The sequence below is a fragment of the Sylvia atricapilla genome, chromosome 28 (assembly GCF_009819655.1).
Source record: "Sylvia atricapilla isolate bSylAtr1 chromosome 28, bSylAtr1.pri, whole genome shotgun sequence".
Taxonomy (NCBI): domain Eukaryota; kingdom Metazoa; phylum Chordata; class Aves; order Passeriformes; family Sylviidae; genus Sylvia; species Sylvia atricapilla.
The window spans coordinates 2,002,344-2,016,439 of NC_089167.1; the positions used below are offsets into that span (position 1 = coordinate 2,002,344).

At 51.4% G+C, this 14,096-nt stretch overlaps 1 protein-coding gene across 1 annotated transcript in view; it reads right to left on the bottom strand.

Moving 5' to 3' along the window:
• The window catches only part of DPYSL2 (dihydropyrimidinase like 2), a 59,449-nt gene extending 55,152 nt beyond the window's left edge, over positions 1-4,297 (bottom strand). The window contains exon 1 of the mRNA XM_066337246.1: positions 3,932-4,297. Within this exon, the coding sequence (XP_066193343.1) occupies positions 3,932-4,282 (351 nt within the window). The 5' untranslated portion in view covers positions 4,283-4,297. The remainder of the gene's footprint in view (positions 1-3,931) is intronic.
• Between the last annotated feature and the right edge of the window lie 9,799 nt (positions 4,298-14,096).

Here is a 14,096-nt window from a genome sequence, read left to right on the forward strand (position 1 = left end):
TCCAGAGTCTGTGATTATTTGAGCTCTCAACAACATCCTGTTATTCATTATTTCTCTCCAGGAATGAACAACCACGATCCTGAGAGCTTTGAGGTTTTAGGAAGAAGTCCAGTCATGTCACAAGCCTCATGACAGTGTTTGGCACGAGAGTCCCCTCCTATCAATTCTAAAAGAAAAGCGTTTTCCCTACTGTCTGTTTATTCCCTGCTGTTATTTTTTATGATTGGCTTTGTTGGGTTAGGCCAGCAGTTTACTGCTCTGGGCTTCCCAAAGGCCAGGAGCTGCTTTAAGGGAGGCAAAAAAAAAAGGAATAAAGCCTAAAGGAATAAAGTAAAGGTGCACAGGGGAAACACCCGAAGCACTGGAGTAAAAACGAGATGGCAAATGAAGGAGAGATCCAGGATTCCAGGTTTTGTGCTGGTGTTGAAGGGTCTGAGCAGCTCCTCAGGCTGTCTGCAAACCAGATCAAAATCCTTGTGATCTCTCCTGCAATTCAACCTTCCTTTTCTCTATAGATGTCCCCTAAAACACTGTCACTGTCCCAAAAATGTCATCAGGTGACAAAGACAGAAGGAACAGCAATGACAGAGGTGGGAAATCCGAGAAATACTCGAGGAGAAACGACCCAGCTCAAGAAAGCGATGGCCAAAGTTTTTCAAACCTCAGATGAATATCCCTCTTTCAAGGCTGGTCATGAAAGGGAAAGGGGAATATTGCCTGGAAAAGGGAAATATTGCCTGGAAAAGGGAAATATTGCCTGGAAAAGGGAAATATTGCCTGGAAAAGGGGAATATTGCCTGGAATACCCTTCCAGCAGTTCCTGATCTGGGACCAGGAACCATCTGCACTGACTACAAAGCAGAGCTGGTGGGCAACGGAGCTGGGGAAGGGTCTGGAGCCCCAGGAGGGGCTGAGGGAGCTGGGAAGGGGCTCAGCTGGAGAAAAGGAGCTCAGGGGGGACCCTGTGGCTCTGCACAAGTCCCTGCCAGGAGGGGACAGCCGCGGGATTTGGGATCTGCTCCCAGGGCACAGGGACAGGGGCAGAGGGAACGGCCTCAGGCTGGGCCAGGGGAGCCTCAGGGGGGACAGCAGCAGGAATTTCCCCATGGAAAAGGTGCTCAGGAATGGGAACTGCCCAGGGAGGTTTGGATCCCCATCCTAGAGGTGTCCAAGGGACTCCTGGATGTGACACTTGTGACAAGGTGGGGACCGGGCACAGCTCAGACCTGATGGTCTTGCAGAGCTTTTCCAACCTGGATTATCCCGTGGGTAAATCGTTCCCACTGCAGAAAAGGATCTTGCAGGTGCCCAGCAGCTCCTGAGAGCCAGCCCAAGGCCCTGGGGCCTCATTGAAGGAATCCCAGAGCTCAGGATGAAGCTCTTGGCACATCCCAACGTTGGGGTCGAGCCTCGGGCCACCAGCAGCTCCAGGAACAGCCCAAAGAGGGCAGAGGAGAAAGTCCAGCTGGGAAACAGCAGCACAGTCACTTCTCCAGGGCCTGGCAGCTGGAAGCAGCAGAGCTTGAGCTGCAGACCTGTTGAATTGGCCACCAGAGACAGAGCCACGAAAACACTGCTGGAGCTGAGGCTGAGCCCTCCTGGTGTCTCCAGAGCTGATGTTAACTCTGAATTATGATGCAGCAGAGCCCAGGGGTGACCCGTGATAGATGTCAGAATGTCCCAGGCAGGACAGACACAGAGAGGTTTGATTGCCCTTCTCTTGCCCCACAGAACAATATATCGCAATTTAAAGTGGACTAATCACATCCCCTTTTTTATCCTCTTGACAGTTGAGACCTCAGAGAAAAAAAAAATATTAAAAAATGGCTTGTCCACGTTGCTTTGTTAACTATTTCAGAGGGGATTAAGACAAGATCTTTCTGTAAGTGAGAGAAAGGATGACTGAGTTTTAAACCCATAAAGCCAATTTTACTTGCTGAGGGTTTAACCATTGATTCGAGCCGTGGGTGCAGCCAGCTGGAAAACCAAAGCTCAGACATTCCTGCAATAAATTCCCAATCCATAGCATGACATTTATCCCAAGAGACTTCACTTATCCCAATGCTCACCACCCCTCACAACACCATCCACTGGCATCAGCGTCAGGGAAGGCTAATGAGAAACAACTCCAATGTTTTGTACCCCTTATTCCATCCCCTCCCTTAACATTTAGGCAACAATCATTAAAATAGAACCCCAAAAAACACACTTTAAAAAATATTGTTACTGTTCTCAGCGGATTCTGATTTTGCACAATGTTGCACTTACATTTTTATTATGCTGGTACCATTTAATCAGAAAAGAATTGATCTTTTCAGAGTTAATGTATACCCTGCCTATACTTATGTCCCACAGGACATCAAGTTGTCCAAAATTAGCTCTTGAAATGTCATGACTTGGAGAACCTTTGACTCCCCAAGATGAAAAAACCCTTTATTCTTGAAATGCACCTTGAATCATCCAACAAGACTAATTAATCATGGGAAGTTACTCCATTAGTAGACACACCAGCCTGATCAGAGCAAACCTCAGGCATCTGTAGGGGCCAATTTTTTTTTGTTTGGGTTTGAGAAACCAGGTTTGGAGCAACGTGGAGCAGCACATCCTCCTCCTGCTCAGTGGGGCTGGCGTGTGGGAAACCTGAAATTCTGTGAGCTCTTTGCAAAAGAAGTGGTTCACATGTGGAATGAGGGATGGATAGAGCCCTCAGGTCACTGCAGCAGGGGCTGGCCTGAGCAGGGTGAGCCTCGAGTTTATATTTTATAACTAATACATTTTATTCTTTTGTATTCCTATATTACCTCCAGTTCTATTTCACCTTTCTGGAATCAGGAGGAAGTGGTGAACGAGCCTAATTCTGAATTCCAGGAGGATTTCTGCCCAGCACACACAGCCCATCTCAGGATTAAAAAGCAGAAGGCACCTCCTAGGAACAGCTTCCAGAAGAAAAGAGCTGCTCTACACCCACTGCTCAAACTCCTGCACCACACCAGGAGTTCAGCAGGCTGCTGCTGGGTGCTTCATTCATTCATTCCTTCATTCATTCCTGCTCTTCCAGCCTCTGCCAGCATTGTCAGAGGTGTGCACTGAGAATTTCCTGCCTCACGGCTGAGTAAAGCTGCTTTAAATCCGTCTGTGGAGGAGAGCAGCTGGGCACGGGCAGATCTATGGGTTCACTGGGGGTTGCCTCTGGAAGAGGATGCGCTTTAATCACACCCTGACAAATCCAGAAAACGAGAAGGATTCTGCGGCAGTCTTTAAAAATCCCGGGAGGAGTTCTGGGTTGCTACGAGCATGCCACATTGCTGTGAAAGTCCCAGATCTTCCCGAGTCAAAAAAAAAAAATCAAATCCCCACTGCAGCCAGCAGCTCTGGCTGAACACGGACACTGAGATGCAGCTCCCGGGGTCACTCCTGTCCTCCCCCGGAGCAGGACCACGAGTGTCCCCCGGGAGAAGCCCGCAGGGATTTGAGCCCGGTAGGTGGAGGCTCAATTGATGCTCCTTTCGCTCACAATCGCGTTTGTGTTCCGTGAGCTGCATTCCCTGCCTGGGTGGGGCATTTCCCTACCTCCCTGCTGGGGGAATCGCTGAACAAACAACAACATGAAAAAAAAAAAAATTTAAAAAAAAAAATTAAAAAGTCGCTGTTTCTCCCCAGACAGGAGGGCAGGGCGGGGCGTTTGTGGGTGCAGGCTGAAAGGGGTCTTCTTTTTTTCTTGTACCCCCCTCTCTCAGCCGTGCAGGGAGCACAGGGACAGCGTGACAGAGAGATGCTGCTGCCCGGGGATGCCACACGCATGCAGGGACATAAAAACCGGCGGCTGCAGGTGGAGAGAGAGCATCCATCCTCTCTGCAGCGTGCTCCTGTTCACCCGCACTCTATATAAATAGATCTATCCATAGATCTCTCTCTCTCTATATGCACCCACCTTGTCATTGAGGTTCTGCAGCGCCTCCTTCCCCGTGGCACTCCTGATCTCCACCTTTCTGCCGAATTCAACAGATGGTTCCCTTCCCTGTCCGCTCTGCTTGGGATAGACGGACGGAGCATCGGGACCCAGGTGGGCAACGTCCTTCTGCTTGGCCACCACTTTGTTACACCCGCGGCCCACCGACAGCGAGTCGAAGTCGATGGTCTTGTTCTCCAGGGAGCCTTCCACAGGGCAGAACATGCCACAGAATTTCTGCCGGGGCTTGGGACTGCCCGAGCCTAGGTTTTTAAAGAAGGCTGGCACTTCTTCCTCCTCGCCTTGTCTGCCGTTCTGCTTCTTCTCGGCCATGGCTGGGGCTGGGGTGGGCTCCCTGCTCCGGGGGGAGAACAACAGCGGTGAGCGGGAGGATGCTGCACACGCAGCGCACACACACTCACACACACCGACAGGAGAGGGAAAAAAAAAGGGGGAAGCGATAGGAAAGGGACGGATCTGGGTCCTAAAGACACGGCAACATCAGCTGCAAAGGGCTGTGGCCGGCAGGTCCCCTGCCCCCATCGGCACCACGAGCCTGTGGCTCGCTGCCTCTCTGATGCAGCGCAAAGTTGAGGCAAAGGATGGGGCAGATCCCGCTGCGAAAAAAGGGAGGAGGCTTCAAGTTCCCGGCATCCAGATGGGGAAGGGAGGGAGAGAAGGAGAGATGAGGAAAAAAAAAAAAAAAAAAAAAAAAAAAAAGCTCACTCTGCAGCAGAAACTGAGGAGTGCTCCGGAAGTGATGCGAGTGATGAACTGGCAAATGGACTGGAGCAGGTTGGAGCAGCAGCCCCCATCACACCCACCCTCTCCTCCTCCCCTTCCCCCGCCGTACATCTCGCTGTTCCAGCAGCCCGGGCACCGCTCACCTCCTCCCGGGCCGCTGTCCCCTCGGCCGGGGCACACAGGCTCCCTGCCTCTCCCGCAGCCGGTTCCCGCAGCCCGGCGATGCCGGAGAGCCCCGGGAGGACCATTGTTCCTCTCTCCGCAGGGCGGGAGCGGCCGCGGGTCACTCCCGGGGCTCGGCTGTGCCTGCTGCAGCCCCTCCTCAGGGGCACAAAGGGGCTGATGGATGGATGGCACCGGGGACAGGAGGGGACACACAGACAGATGGGACACGGGGTGGGAACGGGGGGACAGAGGAAAACGAGCTGGCGAGCGGCACTTACCTCCGGGAGCCGAAATGAGTGACCTTGCGAGGGACTGAAGCCTCGGCAGTGGCAGGAGACCCCGGGCCCTGCTGCGGGAGATCTGCGGCCAGGGCAGCTCTGAACAGGAGAGACACAGCGGCCCCGTGAGCTCCTGCCCCTGGTGACAGCGACAGCGAGCCTGCCACGGCGCCGAGAGGGGCTGGGGGACACCGGGCACAGGGGACACCGGGCACACCGGGCACAGGGGACACCGGGCACAGGGGACACCGGGCACAGGGGACACCGGGCACAGAGGACACGGGGCAGAGGGGACACAGGGCACAGGGGACACCGGGCACAGGGGACACCGGGCACAGGGGACACCGGGCAGAGGGGACACAGGGCACAGGGGACACCGGGCACAGAGGACACCGGGCACAGGGGACACGGGGCACAGGGGACACCGGGCACAGGGGACACCGGGCACACCGGGCACAGGGGACACCGGGCACAGGGGACACCGGGCACAGAGGACACGGGGCAGAGGGGACACAGGGCACAGGGGACACCGGGCACAGAGGACACCGGGCACACCGGGCACAGGGGACACCGGGCACAGGGGACACCGGGCACAGAGGACACGGGGCAGAGGGGACACAGGGCACAGGGGACACCGGGCACAGAGGACACCGGGCACACCGGGCACAGGGGACACCGGGCACAGGGGACACCGGGCAGAGGGGACACCGGGCAGAGGGGACACGGGGCAGAGGGGACACCGGGCACAGGGGACACGGGGCACAAGGGACACCGGGCACAGGGGACACTGGGCACAGGGGACACGGGGCACAGGGGACACCGAGCACAGGGGACACGGGGCACAGGGGACACCGGGCACAGGGGACACCGGGCAGAGGGGACACCGGGCACAGGGGACACCGGGCACAGGGGACACCCGGCACAGGGGACACCGGGCACAGGGGACACCGGGCACAGAGGACACCGGGCACAGGGGACACCGGGCACAGGGGACACTGGGCACACCGGGCACAGGGGACACGGGGCACAGGGGACACCGGGCACAGGGGACACGGGGCAGAGGGGACACCGGGCACAGGGGACACGGGGCACACCGGGCACAGGGGACACGGGGCAGAGGGGACACCGGGCACAGGGGACACGGGGCAAAGGGTCAGATGGGAGCAGAGGGGACACGGGGCAGAGGGGACACCGGGCACAGGGCACACCGGGCACAGGGGACACCGGGCACAGGGGACACCGGGCACAGGGGACACTGGGCAGAGGGGACACGGGGCACAGGGGACACCGGGCAGAGGGGACACCAGGCAGAGGGGACACGGGGTACAGGGGACACCGGGCACAGGGGACACTGGGCAGAGGAGACACTGGGCAGAGGGTCAGATGGGAGCAGAGGGGACACCGGGCAGAGGGGACACCGGGCACAGGGGACACTGGGCAGAGGGGACACCGAGCACAGGGTCAGATGGGAGCAGAGGGGCGATGGGGAGGAAAGGAGAGATGGGGTAGAGAGAAGATGGGGGCTGAGGGGGAGATGGTCAAAGGGGAGATGGTCAAAGGGGAGATGGGGCGAGCAGAGGTGGGGGCAGAGAGGAGATGGGGGCTAAGGGGGAATGGGGGATGGAGAACAGATGGGCGCAGAGCGAGGCTGGGGAGCAGAGCGGGGATAGAGGGCGAGGAGAGGTGCGGCACAGAGGAGATGGGGAAGATGGGGAAGAGAGGAAGATGAAGAGGAAGGACGGTGGGCACACGGGAGCGGGCAGGGGTCAGGCGGACGCGGGGCCCGGCGCTGTCCCTTCAGCACCACCGCGCCCGGCTCGGCCCGGCCCCGCTGTCCCTCGCTGCTGGCCTCCATCCCACCTCCTGCTCCGCCTGTCCCGCATCTCTGCGACTTATTCCCCGGGCTTTGGAGCTCAACGAGCCGCTCCAAGGGCTGGGGTCATTCCCGAGGGGCTGCTTCGGGCAGGGCCCACCCGATCCTGGGGACACCCTGGGGACGGAGCCAGCCTGTCACAAAGGTAAGAGCAGCACACAATAGCTCGGACGGGGCTGTCTCCACCTGATAATACGTTTTTTATGTGTGGTTTGGGGCCCTCGGGATGATCCATATGTAATATTTTTTTTGCTGGCCAAACCCAATGGCCAGGCTACTTACGGCCATGCATTATTCATTGACAGGCATCTTTGCACATGCATACATTAATTGTTAATTGGGAGGCATCTGTGTCCAAATGGCTACTGAGCACCTTTGCAGGATTAAGAAAAAAAAAATAAAAAAAGAATAACCAAAAAAAAAACCCACTGAAAGAAATAAATCAAGGTGCATTTAAAGAATAATAATCCTAGAGCCATCTCTCCCTGCAAACCACGCCCAAATTAAGACATTTGTATCCAAAAGGTGGAAAACCATCAAAGCCAAGGTCACAACCAAGAAAAGCCTGGTAATAAATGCACAGAGCAGTGATAAAAGACTCCAGACTAAAAGGAAAAAAAACCATAATAAGCCTGCAGCTTGGCCCTGAAGGATGAGGATGATGTGCTCTGGTAACTAATGAAGGAAGGAGGGATCCAGAGCCAGGGGCTCTCCAGGGAAACAGCCCCAGCTCCTTCCCCTCCTGGGCTCACCCCCAGCAGGGCCACAGCCGTGCTGATCTCAGGTGCGTGGCCGGGGCCTGGAGCCCCAGATGGTCTCTCAGGTACACACAAGTGCTGTTTTATTCAGGGATTATAAATATTAATTGCCACAGCGCTGCTGATCGGGCAGCACCGGAGCTGCGGCGAGCGCAGGAAGGGGAAAAAAGCCTTGGAGTGGTTGTGTTGACACGTTCTGCAGTTTGCTGAGCTGAAGGCAGTGGATTTGAGCCTGGAATCCAGCTCATTCAGCCCTTGGCACAGCTCTGGAAATGCTCAGATGGCCACAGACGACTCCGTGGAGGGCTGGGAAGGATCTGCCAGGAAATGGAATCCAGACAGGAATGAAATCCTGCAGACAAGACTAAACTCCAAAGTCCTGCAGGATTAAACCTCCAAACGTCTCAGGGCTGATAAAGGTCACTCCCAAAGGCTGAGTTTTCCTGCTGCACGGATCTTTAGCAATGACCTCACCAAATACAAACAGCCTCACACTGAACATCCGTCCCCAAGTGCTTCCCCTTTCCACGGGCACTCGAGGACACACTCAGCAATATTTCAGTTATTTTGGGGTTTGTATTTCCAGCTGGGCTCATGGCAAGTCTGTCCAAGACATCACCTGTGTCTGCTGAGACTCTGGCTGGTCTCTTGTATCAAACCAAAGGTGATTTCCATCACCCAGAGGAAATTCCAAAAAACGGCTGAACTGCTTAAAAGACATCCTCCTTTGGCTGCATTCTGCTTTTTGGGGGCATTTCACAGTGTCTGTCTATTAATTCTGGTTTTATGGACCCTGAAAATAAAAAATAAGGAGGCAATTTTAAAAATTTTTTACTTCCACCTATGAAACCCAAGTATCAAATCTTGCAAAACTCTCCACTGTAGCAAATCCTATTTATTCTGTTACACTTGAACTGAAACAATTAAATGTGCCCACATGATCCCACAGCTTTATGCCTCAAACATTTCTTCCTCCAGGAAGAGTCTTAGCAGGAGTAAAGACACACCAACCAATGCAGTGAGAACTCAGAATCCCAAAATCACTCTGAGTTTGGGACCAGACACAGAAATTTGTCCCATTAAACCTCTCTAATGCCTGACACACAAACCTTGTTTAAAATCCCAGAATTCCCAGTCAAGGTATTTGAGATTTCCATGGACTTTGTTATCATAAAGAGAATATGAGATGATGGAATTTCTATTTCAGTTTGAGTTCACAGCTACATAACACAGTATAATTAAACCAGCAACTGGATATGCCCATGCTCTAAGCATGGAAATAACAAAACTTTACTGCAAAATCCCTGGAAGATGATAATCTCTGTACTTGTTAATCCCATAGGGTCTCTATTTTCACTGAGAACCACAGAAATTACTTTGAGAGTGACACTGGCCCTCACCTGAATTTCATAAACCCGGCATCAATATGAAAATCCCTCAGAAAACTGCTCGTACTTGGCCCTACAAAGGTGGGGAAACTCCGGAGAAACCTGAACACAACCTCAGAAATTAATCAGGGCAGTTGGAATCACACTGGCAGCTTCAGTCTCCATGCAGCAGCTTTAAATTCTGCCCCAGTAACGAGCATTAATTAGTTCTTGCTCTATCAGTTATAGGGGTGTGCAGAGCAGAAGCTGAATTCTTATTTGCAGATAAACCATTTAGCAACATGAAAAGGGGTTAAATTTATAATACGGCATGTGGATAATGTTAATTGATAAAAGGAACAAAAGGGGGAAACTAAGTAGAAAAACATCTTCAGATTTTCTGAACATCCCAAAACTCTGGACGCCTCCGAGCGAGTGACTTGCAGCAGGAATAAAACCCCAGAAAAGTGATTAATGGAGAAACTGCGGAGGAGAGTGGCAGAATTGGCCTCATTTAAGATCCTTTTTGTGCTCCTGCACAAAAGTGCTGAGTGCCGTAAGAACTCCCTGCCTTCAGCACTCGGTGCCTCATGAGAGAGGAAAATCCCTGTCTGGGGATTGGCCTTGGCAGAGAAAAGGAGGAGGATGGAATGGAGAGCCGGGAGTGCACCGTTTTCTCTTGGAAAAAATAACTTGACACTGATAGAAAGGAAATGTGAGCACAAAGAGTGGGCTGGCTCCTCGTCAAAGAAAGGGAAAATTTGGTCTCTTTACTGTCAAACTGAGACTCCCCTGGTGCACAGAGCGCTGGAACCTGGCTGGAAAAACTCAGGATTGATCCTCGTGTCACAGCAATGGTGATTTCTGATTTCCTGTTCCATCTGGCCAAGAAATCCCAGCTTCTGCAAGAGCCTGCAGAGACAGGACGAGGTGGAATGGATTAAAACTGACTGAGATCAGTTTTAGATTGGATGTCAGGAAAAGAATTCCTTTCTTTGAGGGTGGGGAGGGAGTGGAGGGAATTCCAGAGGAGCTGCGCCTGCCCCTGGATCCCTGGAAGTGTCCAAAGTCAGGTTGGAGCAGCCTGAGACAGGGAAAGGTGTCCCTGCCCATGGCAGGGGGTGGGATTGGATGGGATTTAAGGCCCTTTCCCACCCAAACTCTTCTGGGATTCTCTGATTCCACTGTTAATGAATTAAATGTCTAAAGGTGCTTTATTCCACTTCATTCTGACAGTTCCTTCCAAGGCTGAACAATCCAACTTGATTTTGAATTAGAAACAAGGCAATAGAAGCTCTTTGTGGCTTTATTTGCCTTCCATCCTTAGGTGAGACAATTGCTGCAAATCCAGAATTGTCTTCATTATTTAACAATTAAAAATCCAGACAGAAATTACATCAGTGTATTCCACCATTAAATTGCCATTATTAAACTAAACGACAGCAACTACTTCCAAATCTGGGGCTCCTTCCTATTGCAAATAATTAATAATTAATATTTCTGGTGGGTGCAAGATTCATCCTGCAAGGCAGAACCCCGGTGAAATTCGGGTATTTGCAGAAGCAGAACTCCACTGAGTCAATTCTCCAGCGAAAATGAGCAAAGAAAAGCCTGGCACAAGGTGCCAATTTAAGGGATGGTTTGGAGAGTTCCAACCTGGATCTCTGCAAGGGATGATCCATCCCAACCCAAACCACTCTGACTCTCAAAGAGAAGCTGAACAAAGCTTGAACATAAAACAACATTTTAGAGGTGCTCAGAGCAAGGATCTGCTTGGGCTGTGCTGAACTCTGCAACCAGCACTGCTCACAGGATTTTTCAGCCCTTAAAAACTTAAAATAATCTTTATTTTCCTGCCTGGTTAAAAGCTGGGAAAGGCACTTTCCCCTTTCTGGGTGTTGCCTCACCCATTGCTGCTCCCCACATCCCACCCTGGCATTTGAATTTTCCAAAGCTCAGGATCAAGAGGTGGCACTGAAGAACTGCCATCTCCAGAATGTTCCTTGAGTCTTTAGAACCCAACCGAATCCTAAAATGCTTCATTGGGTTGGAAACCGTTCTGGCAGGGCACAAAAACTGAAAGAGCAAGTTGTCCACAGAGAAATCATTAACCAGCTTCCCTCTGGGATATGATAATTGCTGGAGTGGCTGACAGATTTTCTTGGCGGTGAGCACTCAACGACCAGACACATTATTTCAGGAACATTAAAGACCAGCAGAAAGTCTTTTGATAAATGAATACAGTCCATTCAAATGCTGAGACAAAGATCATTTTTTCCCCCCCTCTCTGGTCCTTTTTATTTCTGTTTATCCTATGCCTCACTTTTCCTCTTTGGTTTTTTTCCCTCAGCTGACATAAAGCAGCCCTAGAAAATTTCTGCCACGGAGATTTTGTTGCCAGTGGGTTTTAGTCCGTGCAAACATCCTGCCCACAGCCAATAATACAAATATTGAGTCAATTATCAGAGGATTTTCCAAAGGCCACAATTCCCAGTGACTTCCAGGGGGAGTGGAGACCCTCATTGCTATCAACATCTCTCCTCACCAATCCAGCCCATGAAAGGCACCAGCCTGCCCTAAAATCAGATTTTCCTCAGCTATTCCCAGATGATCATGGACAGAATCAACAGGAATCTCTCCAAAGTGTTCAGTATTTAAGCCAGAATTTCCAAAATCGTTGATTCCTTTGAGATCCGTAACTGTCCCGTGACATTTGGAAGCCCCAGCACAGCTGAATTACAGCTGCTGACTGAGAAATTCTTCTTCCAGACGGTGTCATTAAGAGAACTCACCCAGCTAACCACGAAAAGGCAGCATTAAATATTAACATCTCCTCCAAACTCCTCTCTCTGGACGTGACAGCTCCTGGCTCACCACCACGGACATTCATGTGGAGCTGGGCAGGAAACAGCCATTGATCTGGGGATTGGAAATCATCCAAAGTTTTGCCAGCCTTGTCTCAAAAGGACCCAGAATGCAGCAGAAAACCTTTACTATTGGAATATAGGGCTTGAAATCTGCTCTTCCAAAGCAGGGAGCTGTCAAAAAGCAAAGAGGGATGAGAGAATATCAGTTTAAAATCTGCTCTTCCAAAGCAGGGAGCTCTCAAAAAAGCAAAGAGGGATGAGAGAATATCAGTGTGTGTGCTGTCACTGGGCTGTCCTGACTGCTCCCCACATAAGATTTCCCCACTGCAGACGTGCCAGAGCCGTGACCCACCTCACTTCACACACCTTCCGAGTGCTCTGCTAATAAATAATGATGTCCAAAATTAATAGCAAGGGTCACAAAGCTCGGCCTGTGAGGGGTTCACCAGCTTGACTTGGTGTGCTGCAGCTCCCTGCGCTCCTCTGAGACAGGGCACAAAAATAGAAAGCAGAAAATAAAAAAAATGAACTGTAAAATTCAACATCAGTGTTGGAACACTGGAGGATGGAAATTCCAGGTTTTTTGAGCTGGGGGATGCTGACCCTTGGGCAGGCACCACGGTTGACTTGAGGCCTTGGAAGGGGCTCCTGGAATTTTGTGATGGCACGGGGGCTGTGGGTGTGTAGTTTGAAGAGAATTGTGTCATCTCCCAGGGTGAAAACTCAGGTTTGGGATTTTGGTGAATAATGATGTGTGTGGGCCAAGGTGGAGGATTCAGGGCGTTGTCTGAGTTCTTTTCTTCACAGATCTGGGTGGTTTCTCTAATTGCGGGAAGGATTGTCTGCATTGTGGCTCTCCAATGGTCATTATTGGGTCAAACCCATCAATAATACAGGTGTCACTTTGGCATTGGGTAATTATCTCTTAATTAGCCTTGGTAAGAGTTAGAAGTCTCTGTTTTGTCTCATTTCTTTAACTGGCAAGTTGTAACTCACACTTCAGGAGCCCAGGCTCATGAAAAACAATTTTTTTTTTTTTTTTTTTTGCAACAGCATCAGGGCTGAAGCCTGGCTTCACCTTTCCTTTCAGCCCCTCCAGAATTGCTCTCTGCTCTTCCCTGGGAATTCTTCCAGCATTTCCCACTCAGTGAAACTGCCCCTCCTTTTACTGCAATGAAAACAGTTCAGTATAACAGACTGAACTGCTGGGACACCCCTGTGACAGTGACATTCAGGGTGGTGGCCTCAGGGAAGGCTTTTGGGCACTGCAGCCAGCCCTGAGCACCCAGAACCCACCTTTGGATCAGAACTGGGAATATTCATTGCTCAGAAACCCTTTTCCCCTCTCCCTGGGCAGAAATTCACTGTGGGTGTCTGAGCTCCACGAGTTGAAAGGAAGGAGGGAGAGGCTCCAGCAGAGGAGGAAGGTTTGCTGGATGAAACCCAGGTGAGCTCACAAGGTGCTGCTCCTGCTGGTGGCTCTGTCCATCACCTTCACTGGCTGCAATCTCCCCCAGTTCATAGCACAGAAGCATCTTAACCATTTAAGCTGCATTAAGCAGCTTCAGCTCGTGGTTTGGGGGATGGTTTTAGAGCCTGTTTTGAACACAGGGCACCTCTCTGCACAGGTAGGCTCTGCAAACCTGCCCTGGGTGGTTTACAGGCACACAGCCCCTGACCTGGTGACCCCAGGGGAAGGAGAGGGAAAAATGTCTTGAATCCATTGATAAACAGAGTGTCCTGCTTTATTCTGCAATAAAAATGCCAACCTGAGACAGTAACAGGGAGCTGCTACACTGGAAATGCAACGGCTGTGGCTAAGCTGGTACCATTTCCAACTGGAAAAAATGGGAAATAACCACCCAAAACAGATTTCCAAGCAGTGAAACACTTGCAAGTGGAACAAAGAGAGCTAAAGCTTCATATATGCTTTACATTATCATTGCAGCAATTGATTATAATGCAGTATACATATATTATAATATTGGATAACACTATAACCATACACAGAAGGAACAGCCTTTTCCAAAGGTCTCAAACAAGGATTTTCTTGGTGATCAGTGTTCCCACTGTGTTCAAAATAGGCTCTAAAGCC